The sequence below is a fragment of the Panthera uncia genome, chromosome F1, assembly GCF_023721935.1.
Source record: "Panthera uncia isolate 11264 chromosome F1, Puncia_PCG_1.0, whole genome shotgun sequence".
Taxonomy (NCBI): Eukaryota; Metazoa; Chordata; class Mammalia; order Carnivora; family Felidae; genus Panthera; species Panthera uncia.
In genome coordinates this window covers 53,824,490-53,842,256 of record NC_064813.1, presented here as the reverse complement: position 1 = coordinate 53,842,256, position 17,767 = coordinate 53,824,490, and the positions used below count along the sequence as shown (strand labels likewise).

The following is a 17,767-nucleotide window of genomic DNA, read 5'->3' as shown; positions in this document are numbered from 1 at the left end:
ATATTAAAACATGAAATATATATGGTATGGAAAATAAATTTAATAGCAATACAGGGCAAATTAATCTTTTAATGATCTAGGACTCAGTCAATTTATTAATGTTATTTTATTGTTACTGTCTAAATAGCTTTTTTAATGTTAACACATGAAAATGGGGCTAATGATGGAGAAATTTTAAATGATAGATACAGAGAGCATTAGAGATTTAGGATATCATTTCAACATTAGTGATCAAAATATACTAATAGAATAATAGAATGGGAAAAGAAACCAAAAGGGTCATAAATATAATAATAACTAAACTGTATGGTGTTTACCATGTTGGGTATTCTAAGTCACTTATACAGTTCCTAATTCTGTCATCATGACAACACTGTGAGTAAGGGAAAATATTTTCCCTTTCCACAGATGAAAAAACTGAGATACAGAGAATTTTTTAAATTTGCTCAAAATTATACACCAAAGTAGCAATTTGAAATGAGAGACTCTGACTCCAAAACATAATCCAATAGGACTGGTATCATAAGAAGTACAAGAAGAGGAAGAGAATAAACTGCATTTCTTTCTCTCTTTCTCAATCCCTCTCCCTGTCCCCTTCCCCCCCCCCCCCCCCCCCCCTCCTCCCTCCCCCCCCCCCCTCCCTCTCAGCCTCCCCCTCTCCCCCTCCTTCTCCCCCTCCCCTACCCTCCCCCTCTATGATCCTCCTCCCCCTCTCCCTCCCCTTCCCCTTTATGCTCCCCCTCCCCCTCTCCCCCTTCTCCTTCCCCCTCCTCCTTCTTCTCCCTCTCCCCCTCTCCTTCCTTCCCTCTTTCTGCTTCTCCCCCTCCCCCTCCCCTTCCCTCTCTCTCAGCCTCTCCCTCTCCCCCTCCCCTTCCTTACGCCTCTATGCTTCTCCCCCTCCCCCTCTCCCCCTCCTCCTCCCTCTCCCTCTCCCCCTTCTTCTCCCTCTCCCCCTCCCCTTCCCTCCCCCTCTGTGCTTCTCCCCTTCCTCCTCCCCCTCCTCCTCTATGCATGCCCAGAGAAGAGGCCCTGTGGGAACACAGCAGTGAGAAGGCAGCTGTCTATAAGCCAGATTCCTCACCAGAAGCCACCCCTGCCAGCACCTTGATCTTGGTTCTTCCAGCCTGTGAGAAAGTAAATGTCTGATGTTTAAGCCACCCAGTCTGTGGTGTTTTATGGTAACCTGAATAAACTAATTCAATAACAAAAACACATGTGAACAACAAACAAATGACTATATAACAAGAGAAAGTTGGAAAAGTTGGAGAGAAGAACTCTTGCACAATAACAATCAAATAACAAACAAATACTTAGGAATAAACCTAGTAACAATGTGAAGACTCTATGTGGAAAAAAAGCTATAATTTTTATTGACAGAGTGCGCTCTTCGAGAAGAAAGCACAACTGCATTAAAATCAAGATAATGTTCATTAAAACTGTAACGTTACACTTAGCTGATTGGCAAAACATTTTAATTTTTTTAACGTTTATTCATTTTTTGATAGAGACAGACAGAGTCTGAGTGGGGGAGGGGCAAAGAGAGAGGGAGACACAGAATCTGAAGCAGCCTCCAGGCTCTGAACTGACAGCACAGAGCCCAAAGCGGGGCTTGAACTCACGGACCGCAAGATCATGACTTGAGCTGAAGTCGGCCGCTCAACTGAGTGAGCCACGAGGGTGCCCCTGATTGGCAAAACATTTTCAAGTTAACAATAATACATGTTGTCAGGAATACTAGATATCCCTTTATTACCCTAAATCTGTAGAACCTTTTGAAACATAAGTTCTTATGAACAAATTTAAAGATGTACATATCCTACAAACAGTAATACCTTTCATACAGGAGCCAGGAGATATGTAAGAGAGCAGCTGTAATACTCATAGCGGCATGGATTCCTAGAGCCAAAAAGCTGTAACAAGCCCATATTCATCGCCAGTAAAATGGATAAATTGTGGCAAACTGATGTATGAAATACTTTACATCAGTGAAAAAGAATGAAATGTAGCTATATAGCAAGTTGTTAAAAAAAACACGTGGTATAATTTACACACCTATAAAAAGACGTATATGTAAAGTGCCTAATCATGCAAAACTAGCTGTTTAGGCATATAAATATATGTAATAAAAGTATAGATCAAAGCGAAGAAATTATTAAAAATTTAGGATAGCAGATACCTCTAGTTAGGAACCGAAAGCACAGAATCACGAAGAGGGACACGTAAGACTCCAAATAATAGGAGGATTTTTTTCTGTAAGTCAGGTGGAGAGTGCCATTATTATTATAAATAATATTCTGGTGTCTGTATCTGCTTGACACGTAATTGAGGTAACATTTTAAGAACATACAATATATAAAACTGTAAGTGTGGTGCATACAATAGAAACGTTAATATAAAATGATAGAAGGTCTAGGAGCACCTGGGTGGCTCAGTTGCTTAAGCGTCTGACTCTTGATTTCAGCTCAAGTCATGATCTTACCATCCTGAGTCCCAACCCAGAGCTGGGCTCCCAGCTGGGCCTGGAGCCTGCTTCAGACTTTCTAAACCTCTCCCCCTCCGCCCCTCCCCTGCTCTTTCTGTCTCTAAAAAAGAAAAAAAAAATCCCAAAGTAAATAAAATAGTAACTAAATGAAGAGAATAATAAAAATAATAGCATTGCTAACCATAAGAAACAATATAATAAATAGTATTAAGGGAACTTCGTAGCTATTTGTAAAAATGTAAAACTGAATCATCATCACATAAGAATAAATTTCAAATCAACTGATACTATATTAAGGTAACGAATTATTTAATATTTAGAAAAACTTTACAAGGGTATCTTAGGTAAGAGCCATTCCCCTCTAAAATAACCTCATAGAATTAATAGACAATTTAAATTAATAGACAATTTGTTACCTAGCAAAAATTATCCCAACATTTGAGATAGAGAAATGTCAGTACTTTAATTTCTGGCAATACAGCAAACTAGAAGTTCGGGAGGTTTGTTTCACTTAAAATTTCTGGATAAAAGATTTTAAGATCTTTAAAAAAATTTTTTTAACGTTTATTTATTTTTGAGAAAGAGAGAGAGTGTCAGCAGGAGAGGGGCAGAGAGAGAGGGAGAGACACAGAATCCCAAGCAGGCCCCCGGCTCTGAGCTGTCAGCAGAGAGCCCGACATGGGGCTCCAACTCACAAACCATGAGATCATGACCTGAGTCAAAGTTGGATGCTTAACCGACTGAGCCACCAAGATGCCCCAAGATTTTAAGATCTTTTTAATATACAGATGACCTGGAAAAAAACCATAAGGGATTCTCTGTAAGAAAGAATTGACAAGAAAGTGCACATCTCGTGAGGGCCACAGTCAGTATTTGTCTCGAGGTATGTATTTATTTACAGACTCTTAGAGTTTGGGTGTAACATGGTACACGATCAAGCAACTGACAACTGGGTGACAGCAGAGTGTGAGAGTTACACTGGAGAACTCTGTATAAATGCAGCACTCCTGAAAAATGACATTCTCTGAAGATGAACGAGAAAAGGAAAATGACCCTAGGAGGGAGACCTTGCCAGATGTCCCTGTCTCATTCTCGGCTGTCGGTTGAGTGGAGAGACAGAGGGAAAAAAAGAAGTCTTTCCTGCGAGTTCCTAACAATGAACTTGTCCTCATATAGGTTTGGATGTCAAACCAAAGTTCAGTTCACAGAGGTCCCAGGTGGGCAGTACCACGAAGCTCTTGGTAGAAACAAACAGAAACCATTTCTGAAGAAATGTACCTTAAACCAGGCATCAAAAAATTCCCATACATAATGTTCCAAGGAACAAAAACTCATAATCCAAAAATTAAGACAATAGAAAACGTTAAATGAAAACCATTTTAAATAACAAAAAGAAGGCTGTCGATGAAAAAATCCATCATGACTCAGAGTTGACTGAACATCAAACTTTGGAATTATATAATGAAAACAACCTTTGGGCTAATTGCTGGCAGCCACAAAAGTTATTTATTTATTTATTTAGAGGAGCAGCAGAGAGAGAGAGAGAGAGAGAATCTCAAGCAGGCTCTGCATTGTCAGCACATAGCCAAATGTGGGGCTTGATCTTATGAATGGTGAGATCATGATCTGAGCCAAAATCAAGATTAGGGAGCTTAACCAATGGAGCCACCCATGCGCTCCAATTATTATTATTTTTTTATTTTTTTACATTTATTTATCTTTGAGAGACAGAGAGAGATAGAGCATGAGTGGGGGGGGGGGCGGAGCAGAGAGAGAAGGAGACACAGAATCTGAAGCAGCCTCCAGGCTTTGAACAAGCTGTCTAGCACAGAGCCCAACGCGGGGCTCGAACCCACGAGCTGTGATATCATGACCTGAGCCAAAGTCATGAGCTTAACCAACTGAGCCACCTAAGCACCCCACCAAAAATAATTTTTTAAGAGAATTAAAAGAATAAAAAATGAACAGGGCAGTATCAAAATTGACTGGACTCACTTGAAAAAGAAAAAAAAAAAAGTAGAGTGTATATAAATAAAAAAAAAAAAAAATTGAGACTAGAAATCCCATGGATTTAACACCGGAGTACACACAACTGAAGACAGACACACAAAATAGTTTTAATAAAAGTATACAACAATCAACATGAAGAGACAAGGCAAAGAAAAACATGAAATAAAGGTTACAATACATCACATATATAGAAAACATATCAAATCAGAATTCCAGAAAATTTAAAGAGGAGGAAGAAATACTAAACTTTGAAGATGATATAGTGGCTGAGATTTTTCCAATTTGGTAAAAGATATTATAAATTAAGGAATCCAAAGAATTCCAAGCAGGATAAATAAGAAAAAAACCTACCTCGAAAGTAAGTGTTCATGTATATAATTAAAAAAAAATAATAGAGAAAAAACAAGCTAATGAAAAGAAACATGGGCAAAAGATGTAGACATGTAACTTATAGAGCAAGTGACTAATAATCTGAAAAGATTTTTAGGATAAATTTTTATCAAAGTAATGTAAAATTTTAAAGATGCCATTTCCATTTGTAAAATTAATGATGATAAACGATACTCAGAATTGATGAGATGCAGGGAAATGGAAGCTCACATAAATTTCTAGGTGGACTTGCAAATGAGATTACTCTTTCTGTCAGACATTTGGGAAGATGAATCAAAAGCCTTAAAAACATGCATACTCTTTTTTAACCCAAGGTTTCTAAACAGCGGCATGAGTGACATTTTAGGGAAATAGTTCTTTGTTGTGGGGGGCTGTCTTGTGCATTATAGTAAATTTAGGAGTGCAGAGCCTCAAGGTGGGTGGCACTAGAAGCCCGTAGCACCCCCTCGCACCCCCTTGCGCCCAGTGTCACAGCCACAAATGTGTCTATACGTTGCCCAAACTGCAAAATCGCCTGTGGGAGAGAATGGCAGCTTTAAACACATTTGTAGGCAAAGGCTGAGCTGCAGGAGCACTGCCCTCAGCACTGCTTCCGAATATGAACATTCAAAAAGATTAATTTAAGAGACAAATTAATATGAAATCACAGGAACTGGTGAAATCATAATATAGACACAGCACAGTAAAATTTATTCATGCTAACTTCTTCCACCTTTTAAAAAGGATACTTCACTATGTATTTCCCTATAGCCATCGCCCTATAAACCTCTCTTCTCCCTTTCACAGCCAAACTTATTCAAATAATTATCTACGTTTGATCTCTCCCTTACCCCACCCGCCAACCCCATTTTTTTAGTCCTTCTCAAGCTACTACAGTCCGGCTTAGTTCCTCATATGGTCATTGAATCAGCTCTTGCTAAGTAACCAATGACTTACATTTCTCTAAATCTATGGAGCTTCTTTTAATCTTCACTTTCTTCAACTTCATAGCATCACTGGCCATGGTTCATCACTCTTACTGCATTATCTTTCCTTGACTTCTTTGATAAGCATATTCTTTTGGTTTTCTTCACGTTTACCTCCTTTACCGCTCGTCTCACTCCAAATGGCCATTAAACGTCAGCATTCCTCAAAACTTCTAGCCGCCCTCTCATTACTCTGTGGTTTTACTTTAGGCTATTTTGCTCATTTTCATGATTTCAAGGATTATTTATGAACCGAATTTACTAAATTTTATTTATGAACCAGATCTACTCAATTTTGTGACTCTGGTCAAAGCTGTTGTTTGAAGCAACGGACACGTATATTCAGCTATTTATTTAACATTTCTACTTGGATGAGTCAAAGTCATCTCAAACCCAAACATGTGCAAGATTGAACTCAAGATTCCTTCCCTACAGTTGCCCCGCAAACTCTGATCCTTTTCTTTTCCCAATGTTCAGTTGGTCCCTTGCAGAAACTTAGGAGTAATCAGAAAACTTTGTTTTTTCTTCCGTTATCATATCCAATTCATTTTCAATTTTAACATTATGTGTATTCCTGACACTTCTAAAATTAATTCACATCTCTACAAATTTACTGTCACTCTTATAGAATAAACTATACATTCTCTTCAGGGCAGTTTGACAATATATAACAAAAGCCTTAATAATGTGCTAGACTCTTATCAAAAAGACAAGGGATAATAATAAGTGTTGGTGAGGACATAGAGAAAAGGGGACCCTTATGTATTGTTCATGGCAACATGAATTGGTACAGCCCTTATGGAAAACATTATGAAGTTCCTCAAAAAATCAAAAATAGAACTACTGTATCACTCAGCAATCCCACTTCTGGATATATAACCAAAGGAAATGAAATCACTTCTCAAAGAGGTAAATGCACTTTCATGTTCACTACAGGTAACTCACAATAGTCAAGACATGGAAACAACCTATGTGTGCACTGATGAATGAATGGTTAAAGAGAATGTGACATGATACACACACACACACACACACACACACACACACACACACAAGCATATCATTCAGCAATAAAAAAGGAAATTCTGCTATTGGAGACAACATGGATGAACCCTGAGGGCATTATACTAAGTGAAATAAGTCAGAGAAAGACAAATACTATATAATTTCACTTATATGTGAAATCTACACTAGTTTAACTCCTAGAAACAGAGTAGATTGGTGACTACCAGGGACTGGGGATGGAGAAAATGAAGCAATATTGGTTAAAGGGAGCAAGTTTCAGTGTTAAGATGAATAAGTTCTAGAGAACTAATGTTGCTAAGAGAGTATGTCTTAGATGCTCTCACCACACACAAATATCCCTTTGACTTCTCCATGCCAAACCTGCAGACATAGCCAGAATGACACTTGAGTAAGTATCGTTCATGCTAATTCTCATGTTCATATAATAGTGCCAACACTTCCATAATGCCTAAGATCAAAATCAGCCTCTTTCTAAGACACCAACAATATTCACTTGTTACATTTGCAGTCATTTTGGTGCTCCAAATTCTGGTAAACCTCCTTTCTTGCCAAGTCAGATAAAGACATCATCAGGAGCACAGAAAGAAATTAAAGCTGTGATCCTATACCTAGGGATTAGGGCAAAAGTCTAGAAGCCTAAAATTTTCGCTGATACATTAACCTAATTTCCAACAACAACAAGATAAATAGAGGCATTTGAGGTTTTATTTGTTTAAATTAAGGTTAAGAGATTAACTGCAGAGAAGTGCAGATAACATATTCCAAGATCTTTGTCATTGAAGAATTCCTCAATTAGTAAGTACGCAAAGAAGACTAGCATATGTTGACTTTTTGGAGACAAACTTAAAGAAGAACTTCTAATAAAGTTCAAGAATCACATTGGGACCAAAAATTGTCAAAAGAAAAATTTTACAGGCGAGCTATAAAACCTCTCACTGTCAAACAAAGATTCTGTCCTATACCATGCAGTACAGCTGCACCTGTAGGGCAAACAGCTTACCTGGGGTAACGTAAATCTTACAGATCGCAGAAGGAAATGTTTGCCAGAGTCTCTTTAGAGCTGTACAGTTATTAATAATCTGACGGAAAGATCTCTCAATCCCAGACTCTACTGCAGTTACAAAATAAAAGTTTTTTTTAATAGCTTACTATGCTTTATGAAAATGTGTTCTATTATGATTGTTCGTCACTCAAATGTAACATTTTGGACTTAAATGCAAATTAAGCCCTTAGGTTAATAATCATAGACTAATACAGTCAGATCTTAGCTACTGAAAATCTTGGATATATCACTGCACCCATCACTTTCATTCACAAGTTAAAATTCAAATCAGAAATCCTTTGTAAAAGCATAACTGAAAATTACTACACAATACAATAAATCTATCAGAAACAAGGCAGTGATTAAAAAGCATAGATAGTGTAAATACACATATTTTAAGATTATTCTATAGGTTAAATATTATTTTAATAAATAATATTTGCCTCTGTCCTGTTTTCTAAAATACATAAAAATGAGTATAATAAATATATACATATGCAAATACATCTATAGATCTATAATAAAAATTATTTAAACTCCTATTTTTCCTGAAGCCTACTGACCTCAAGAAGACTAATACGAGCGTAACCACAGGAAAAAAAAAAATTGAAGAATTTTGGTCCCTGGTGCATTGTGAGAGAGAAAGAGAGAGAGAGAGAGAGAGAGAAAACACTTAAACTGAATACTTGATTATTGAAGGCCAACCTCATAAGCAAAATGTTTTCCCTCAATTACACCTAATTATTTAATTGTTTACATTTACTAATGAAACGAAACAAAACAAACAACTGTAAGGGGCTGTTTTTCAGCAAGTAAGTAATCATCAATCAACATGTACAGAAAGATTCTTAAAATTATATGAAGCTGGTCTGTTGAAATAGAATGGCATATTTTATCCCAATCAATGCATAAAAGTAAAATTATCCATAACTGAGGCATGTTTCTCTGCTGTACAGTTCAGCTGTAATGATTCCCACACACTGCACTTGCACATCAATTATGATAATCATAATCACGGTCGTTAAGCTGAATGTTCATTATTATCAGGATGCTGGTGACAGCAGATTCAATCACCGGGTGCAATGGGCAAGCAGTCACAGTCCCACCCAAGTTTCTGCAGACAGCGATGTGCCACATTAAATCTATGATGTGTTCCACATCCCACTCCATTCCAAAAGCTGTAGACGGTAAAGGTCAACTTTATGTTCTGTGCAATATGCTTAGGTTCTCTAAATTAATTCTTCGGAGTACTAGATATTTTTATGCTTTGTAGCTTATGAAATCCTGTTTAGGACGAAAATGTATGTGAAAATAACAAAAAAGGGCTGCCCTGCTGTTGTAATTCACCTACAATAAGGCATAGGAAGAAAGGCTCTATGAACATGAGCCGTCTTAAAAGTCTCTTCCTGAACTCTGCAAACATGGGAAAACATGAAATCGTTCCATTAAAATCAATTGTCTAAAATGCATATGAGAACTCATTCCAATTTAGATAAAGGCCTTAGACTATTACTTCTGCTTCAGTAAATATGAACATATGTGAATGTTTGGACAACCAAAAGAATGTTTCTAGTATACTGTATTTTTGTATTGTCCAACTCTTTTAGATCTAACCAAATAGATTAAATTAATAGTGACTGACTGGAATATACTCCTTATTGAACTTCACTTTTATTTTAAAGACTGATATCAGCATGACAAAGGATTTATAAATACAAATTATTTACCTGAACTTCAAAAGTTTGACCATTTAAGACACAGGCCTACCAATCTAACAACTTAAGTTGGAGCATTTTATGAATAGATTAAAGAAATATGCGTAAGTGATATGATATATTTTATTATATTTTTTTCTTATAGATTTCCATGCTTTTAAGAAAAATAATATATATGTTAGTTTTCATTATTGATTTTCATACTATGAAGAAAAAACTGTACTATTTGCTCTCCATGTGTTGACTCTGTGATGTCCTTGTATAGTGTTATTTGTACCAACAGCATTAAACGGAAAACAAAAATACTAAACAATATTTTATATTTAATTGAGTTAATGTGAATGTGATTAGAGAAACAGTATCTAATTAACATTTGATTTTCTCTCAACTGATACCTTTCAACATCGTGTAACAAATCATTTGAAAATTATAACCTCCATGCCTACAGAAGATACAAGAGAAAGGGATGATCTTAAAACATGATGGAAAATGTGGAGAAACAGGAACCACCTATATTTAATTGAGCTGTTTCTTGGCTGAAATCAATTTACTGCTTTCAACTAAATGTCATGTACATTTAAATGTTTGTAAACAGTCTGTCTTCCCGCAGAAGAAGCACAAACCAGGTCAGCTTTCCTTCTTCAATATTTGGAGCTTAATAACTCTAGCTTCCCTAAAACTATCCTTACTCCACTAATAATGAATAAATTGTTAACTACAACCTCAGTAATCAAGAAACAAAGTTTTATAAAAATAAAGAAAAAGAAGCCTACCTTTAGTAGTTTACTGGACCCAATTCTCACCCAAATCACTTAATATCAAGTCAAAATATAAATTATGTCTAATAGTTGTAAGATTTAACATATAAACAACAAAATGTCTCCCCCTATATTGTGCGGATTACATCAGCCACACAGAAGAATGATTTGTTTATTTAATATGGTTATTTGAAGAGGTTAGAAAGTAGTAAGAAATAAGGAAGGAATGGAGAGAAGAAGGAATTTCAATTTGTTTTTAGTATTTTTTTACATGGTTTTATGTAGGATTAAGTGGATTCATGATTTAATAAGATTTTAAAAATCCCTACACGTTTCCATCTTAATTTTGGGAGCCTACAAGAACAATTATTTGTCATTAACTTTTAAAGTATGTATACTTTCTAAAAGTATGCAGAGGCACACAATGATTCCTCAAAAGAACAAAATAAACTATTTTCACTTTAGCGAGGAACCAAAAGTCTCTGTATGTCCATGAAGTTGCTTACTTCAGTACGACAAATGCATATTCTTTTTTTTAACGTTTTATTTATTTATTTATTTTGAGAGAAAGCGTGTGTCTGCGCGTGAGAGAAAGCCAGCGCGGGGGAGGGGCAGAGAGAGACAGAGGGAAAGAGAGAATCTTAAGCAGGCTCCATGCTTAGCCTTGAGCCTGACCAGGGGCTCAATCCCACCATTGTGAGATCACAACCTAAGTCGATATCAAGAGTCAGACATTTAACCCACTGAGCCACCCAGGCACCCCAGATAAATGCATATTCTTGGAATGTCAGAATGTATGAGGTGAATCTCATATAAAACCAAAAAGAACCGTATTATTTTAGGAAAGAAACATTTGCACAAGAATCTTTCTTACTGTAAAGTAGCTTAATGTCCTAAGGTAAGTCATTTATGTTTTAAAGAAATGAACACTTCCTTGAATTAAATAAAATGGTGAGAGGGCATAAAAGCAAAAGATGTTTATGTCAAATAGAAATACGATGTAGATCATATTATGCACATTCAAAATATGAAATTAAATAGTTTGAAAATTATATTTAGCTTATATTCTAAATGGTTGCATATTAGGTAAAAGCAAATGCCTAGAATACATCATCACCAAATATTTAGGTTTGCCAATCAAGGAGTTAGGAAGAACTACTCACTGTACACATTCCTTATGCTGTGGAATTATTATTTAGTATTTTAGAGATCATTTTTTGAGAAAGATGACTTAGTAGGTGAAAAGAAAAAGGCACTTTCTAAAGAATCCACAGCATTCCCCAGTAACTTACCCTTGGTAATCCCATGGTTACAATATCCTAAAAAAAGACTTTTTCTTAGAGTTTAGTAAAATAAAGAAAGATCTCATTTTTCTTAAGGGTCTAACATGTTTCTTCCTCTTGAGTAATGAGGATATGTCTATAACTTGTGTGTTCCTCTTCATCTTCGCCATCTATAAGCTGAAATTCCTGCTGCCACTGCAGTGATGTTCCCTTTATTTTGTGAGCATAGACAACTGTTCTCATTTAAGATCACTTTCTCTTATTTTTATTTCTAAAATATAACCTTTGCTGTATTTGCCTTTTAGTATGGTGCCTTAAATCCTTTTGGAAGGAGGCCGTGTGTAAATGAATAAATCCTCATTGACAGACTATTAATAGAACCAGTATGTCTAATATACTATATAGACCTCAGTGGCTTTAACCCTTTTCCAAAAAGTCACTTACAACTTCACTTTTCTGTTAGATAATAGGACAAACACACAGTAACAACTTTCATTGGCCTCATATTATACAAGAAATCTTGGTGTTTTTCCTATTTAGAAATTTTTATGTAAATGCTAACAAATATAACTCTGGAGTCATTTAATATTTATTTGCCTCTTCTTTTCTATATCATATTATATATTCCTATCTATCTATCCATCTATCTATCTATCTATCATCTATCTATCTATCTATCTATCCATCCATCCATCTATCTATGTATCCATCTATCTAGCTATCCATCTATCTATCATCTACTTCTCCATCTATCCACATACACACAGAGGTTGAGAGAAAACAACCAAGCGCTGATCTCCGTGCCTGAGAAGTGGACTCTACTCTGTAATCGCAGATTCAAACTTTGACCCTGACTGGCTTTGGCAAACCCATGATGCATGTCAGAGATCATAAGGTGGCTGACATATAACACTAAAAAACAAAAATACAAACCTTTCACTGCCACAAGTCAGCAGTGTCATGTATACATAAAATAGCTATAAATAATTTTATAACCAGGAAAGTGTTAGCTGCAATGAGAATATTTATATTTGTTGCAATTGGTGCATATTTTTGGCCTTTCCAAAGGAACATCATTTTTAAATGTTCACCAACTTACCTTGTCACAGATCCATTTCTTAGGATTTTCATCTCTAAAATGTTGACTTCCGTAAGAATTGGGACCATACTTGCTTGATGAATGCATTAATGGGATGTACTTTTTATTTTTATGGTAGGAAGAAAATGGCAAAAACCTGAAAGAATATTTAAGTGATATTGTTAATTATATATCTACAGATATTTGATTTAAAAAATTAGGATTTAATTTTTTTTTTAACGTTTATTTATTTTTGAGACAGAGAGAGACAGAGCATGAACGGGGGAGGGGCAGAGAGAGAGGGAGACACAGAATTGGAAGCAGGCTCCAGGCTCTGAGCCATCAGCCCAGAGCCCGACGCGGGGCTCGAACTCACGGAGGGCGAGATCGTGACCTGAGCTGAAGTCGGCCGCTTAACCGACTGAGCCACCCAGGCGCCCCTAAAAAATTAGAATTTAGAGAAGTACTAACGCATAGTGAAAGTAAAACATGGCTTGGAATCAGAATACCTGGATTCCACTTCAACCTCTGCCACTATCTCTGTTACTAACTTTTATGAATCTTCATGTCTCATTCAGCAAATGGAGATACCAAAACTTTTCTCACAGAATTTTTTATAAGTTTCAAATATTTTGGAAATATAGAAAAATTTTAATAAACTTATTAATGATGCCAAGTAACTTACTTAAAATTTATTGTGTGAACAAAAACTTTCTTAATTTAAAAGTGGTATCCAAAAATGAAAAGGATGCCCAGTATAAAAAATTCTCATTGAAATGGGTTGTCTTCAAATATACTTTCCTTTTTTTATTGAGGTATAATTGACAAGCAAGGTTATATCAGTTTCAGATGTATAGTATAATTCAATATTTGTATATATTGTGAAATGATCATCACAGGTCTAGTTAATATCTGTCACCATACACAGTTACAGAATTTTTTTTCTTGTGATGAGAATTTTTTAAGATTCATTCTCTTAGCAACTTTCAAATATGCCATACAGTATTATAAATGATAGCATCATGCTGTACATTACATCCCAATAACTTACTTATTTTATAACTGGAATTTTGCACCCTTTTGACTCTCTCCACTCATTTCATCCACCTGCCGTCCGCCCCCTGTCTCTGGCAACCACCAATCTGTTCTCGGTTATCTATCAGAACTTTTTTTTTTTAAGATTTCACATATAAGTCAGATCATATGGTATTTGTCTCTGTCTGACTTATCTCAATTAGCATAATGCCTTCAAGGTCCATGCATGTTGTTGCAAATGGCGAGATTTCATTCTTGTTTATGGCTGAATTATATTCCATTGTATATACCACATATTCTTTTTCCATTCATCCACTGATGGACAAGACATTTCCATATCTTGGCTATTGTAAATAGTGTTGCAGTGAACATGGGGGTGAATAGGTTTTTCCGAGTTAGTGTTTTTGTTTTCTTCAAATAAATCCATAAGTGAATCTGCTGGATCATATGGTAGGGAGTTCTAGTTTTAATTTTTTGAGGAACTTCTACACTGTTTTCCACAGTGGCTGCACCAATTTACCAATTTGCATTCCCATCAACAGTACACAAGAGTCTCCTTTTGTCCACATCTTTGCCAACACTTATATCTTTCTGACAGGTGTAAGGTGATACCTCCTTGTGGTTTTGATTTGCATGCCCCTGATGATTAGTGATGTTGAATATCTTTGCATATACCTGTTGCCCATCTGTATGCCTTCATTGGAAAAATGTCTATATAAGTCCTCTGTCCGTTTTAAAATTAAACTGTTTCTCTTTTTGCTATTAAGTTGTATGAGTTCTTTATATGTTTTAAACCTTAACCTCTTATCAGATTCATGATTTGTAAATGTTGTCTCCCATTAAGTAGGTTGATTTTTCATTTTGTTGATGGGTTCTCTTGCTGTGTAGCTTTTTATTTTGATGTGGTTCCACTTGTTTATTTTTGCTCTTGCTGCCTTGGCTTTTGGTGTCAAATCCAATAAAATCATCCCTAAGTCCGAGGTCAAGGAACTCACTATGATTTTTTTCTAAGAGTATTAATTAAGGTTTCAGGTCTCATATTCGAGTCTTTAATCCATTTTAAGTAAACTTTTTGTGTATGTTGTAAGACAGTAGTTCATTTTCATTCTTTAACTCACCCAAATAACGAAGGCATCTTTGGCAGGGGTTATGAATAATGGGGCTTTTCAGTCACCCAGACCAGTATCCACATCTTAGCTTTGCCCTTGCCAGCTGTGTTCCCTTATGGATGTTACTTGACCTCTATGTGAGATTTTACTTTCATCCAGGGTTGTTGTAAGGAATGAACAAGTAGAAGTAGCTTGTTGTCACAGCCACCATTATCATTATCATGATCATTCTTATTTTAATGTGTTACCATGATCAACATAAAAGATCAAAGTTTTAAAATCCACATCTAGGATTTTGATGTAATGTGGTGAATTGTTAAAAAACCTCACCAGAACCCTCTGAAATAAGAGTAAAGAAAAAACATTATAAATCTACAAGAAGAAAGAGGACAGGAGAGGAGAAACAGCAGATTAAAATACCAACAAATTTTGGGCAGGTGAAAAGCAGATAGATAATTCAAAACAACTGAAATTGCAGTTCCAGAAAAGGGAGAGGCTAAAGGGAAAGGTCCATGTTGCACAACCTTGGCGAGGCTCAGGGGAAAAAGCTACAGTTGTTGCAGAAGGTGAGAGTGAGGGATAAAACTGGAAACAGATTAAAAGTCTACGCAAGGAGTGATTAAATCCCCAGGTTCCTCTCCCAGTCCATGCATCCATGAGAAGAGTTTATTGTCAGAAACTTTACACTGGAGAGCTCTGGTCTCAGTGGGAGCAGGCGGCAGGCCAAGGGGGAAGCACCAAATGGGATATATGGGTTTTAAATCAGTGTCTACTCAGTGAACTCTTCCCTTGCTCATCTCTATGTGAACTGGCAGTGGGACTTAAACGCTTCATCTGACTAATGCATCCTCTCAAAAGATCCTGGAAATGCCCAGAGAAATAACTTCAAATTTCGACATTTGAAGATTTCTTAATGAAAAGCCTATCAGTCAAAAAGCCACACTCACACACAACTACAGTTTCTAGTCTGATTTTTAGAGTCTCCTTTAATATGAATGTAAGAATGGATTACCAGTTGGGGGAAATACCAACATGAAAGACACATCTCCAAGCATAAAAGCTTTTATAAAAGATAATCTGGAGGAAAGAAATCTAATGAAGGAAACAGGAATATACTTCAAACACTTTTCATTAATGTAATCAAAGAAGATATGATACTAACGAAGTTGGAGTTTGATGCTTTTTTAAATAAAAGAAACATTTAGAGAAAAAGATCTGGGCAATAAAAAATATATATTATACAGTGAAGTGGAATATTCTGCTGAGAAGAAAATTCTAAAATTCAGACTTTGGAAAAACAAAGTTGAAGTTCAACAGATTTATTGACCCTAACCATTTGTCAATATTTTCATATTATATTACCTCATTTAATTAACACAAGAGAGGCTTTTAAATAAAATCTAAATTCAATGGAAAATTTGGTTCCTTGCCATTACGTTCATAAATTTGCTTTAAAAAGTAAGGGGAAACAAGCATTATTTCATCAGTTTTCACACTTCTCTATAAAGTATTTTTAATGTTTATTAATAGACTGCTCTTTAATATTTTTCCTAATGAAAAATTCTTAGGAAAAATTTGTTTGAAATAAAAATAAACAGAACACAGAGCTTGGAATCACACAAGATTACACAAGCATGTATTACATACGCTCCTGGGAAAAGAGCTCTCATATAAGACAGATTATGGTCCTTCCAGTACTAATTTGCACATGGGATGGACATCACCTGCACAAAAATTAATGTGGCCCCAATGTCCCTGAGTATACAAAAGGGGTGCTGTGAGCCGGCTGCTGCACTTACACTTTTTATCACTTCTGAAGTGCATTTTAATAGTACATTTTTCTTTTGTGTCTGAACAAAATTTGCTTTCTCAAGGGAATGGATGGCTGAGAAGACGAGGCTGAAAGACTAAGCACTTTCCTGTCCATGACTTAATTTTACTTTCATTCAGCCATAATGTTTCACTGAAGGAACGTGTATGCATATTCTTAAGTGTATGTATGTATGTATGTGCATATGTAGGTAACGTATTCAAAATATTTAGATGTTTATAAACATTTTTCAAATATTTAGCTTCAAATTAGGAATAAATTATTTAATTCTTAAATAGGATTTGCTCTGTAAAAGTATAAGTGGCTATGAAAACCCTAAAAACATCAATTTAGCTTATAATCAAACTTTTAGAAAATATCAATTACTTTTTGAAATGTTATCTTTTACCAATTTTAAATAGATATTCAGATGCACTTCTTGCTTGCAGTCATTTCTTTTCAATTGGATGAACAGCATAGTAAAGAAGATACAGGTTAGCCTATTATTTTTATAATTTCATCAAAGATTCAGATCTGGAATAAATTCTAAAATACATTGTGGACAAACAGTGGCTTTAAAGACACATCACTACCTGAACGTGTGGGCGGTTAGGGAAGAATCTGTAAGGAATCTCGGGAAGCAAAAATTAAAAACAGTCAATTAGCTTCAGGGAAAATGAGTCCCTGAGTATACTTACTATATTTTCCAAAAAAAGAAGACTAATGAATTATATATTTTTTCTCTCTGATAACTCCCTTTTATTACCCCTTTTTTATATTCCTACTATTGCCACTCACAATGGTAGGTTTTCCTCCAACTCATTTATTTCACTGCCAAATAACTGAAATCTACAAATTATGAACCCCTCTTGCCTATTGATTGAAGCCTATATTCTTCAGTCCATCTGTCAAGCTTCCTAGAATGCACTTGATCTGTCCATTTTCCATCATTCCTTATCTGCCATTCCACTGACGCCATTCTCCTTTCTTCCTTTCTTTCTTTCTTTCTTTCTTTCCTTCTTTCTTTCTTTCTTTCTTTCTTTCTTTCTTTCTTTCTTTCTTTC

The 17,767-nt window shown here is 35.7% G+C and overlaps 1 protein-coding gene across 4 annotated transcripts in view; it reads right to left on the bottom strand.

The window, feature by feature from the left end:
• Window positions 1-17,767, bottom strand: part of SPATA17 (spermatogenesis associated 17) — a 201,468-nt gene that overhangs the window by 47,176 nt on the left and 136,525 nt on the right. For 3 of the 4 annotated variants that reach the window (XM_049635223.1, XM_049635225.1, XM_049635224.1), the window contains one exon: window positions 12,771-12,906. In XM_049635223.1, the coding sequence (XP_049491180.1) occupies window positions 12,771-12,906 (136 nt within the window). Of the gene's footprint in view, window positions 1-12,770; window positions 12,907-17,767 lie in introns of those variants that run through there. The other variant, XM_049635226.1, reaches the window with a different exon arrangement.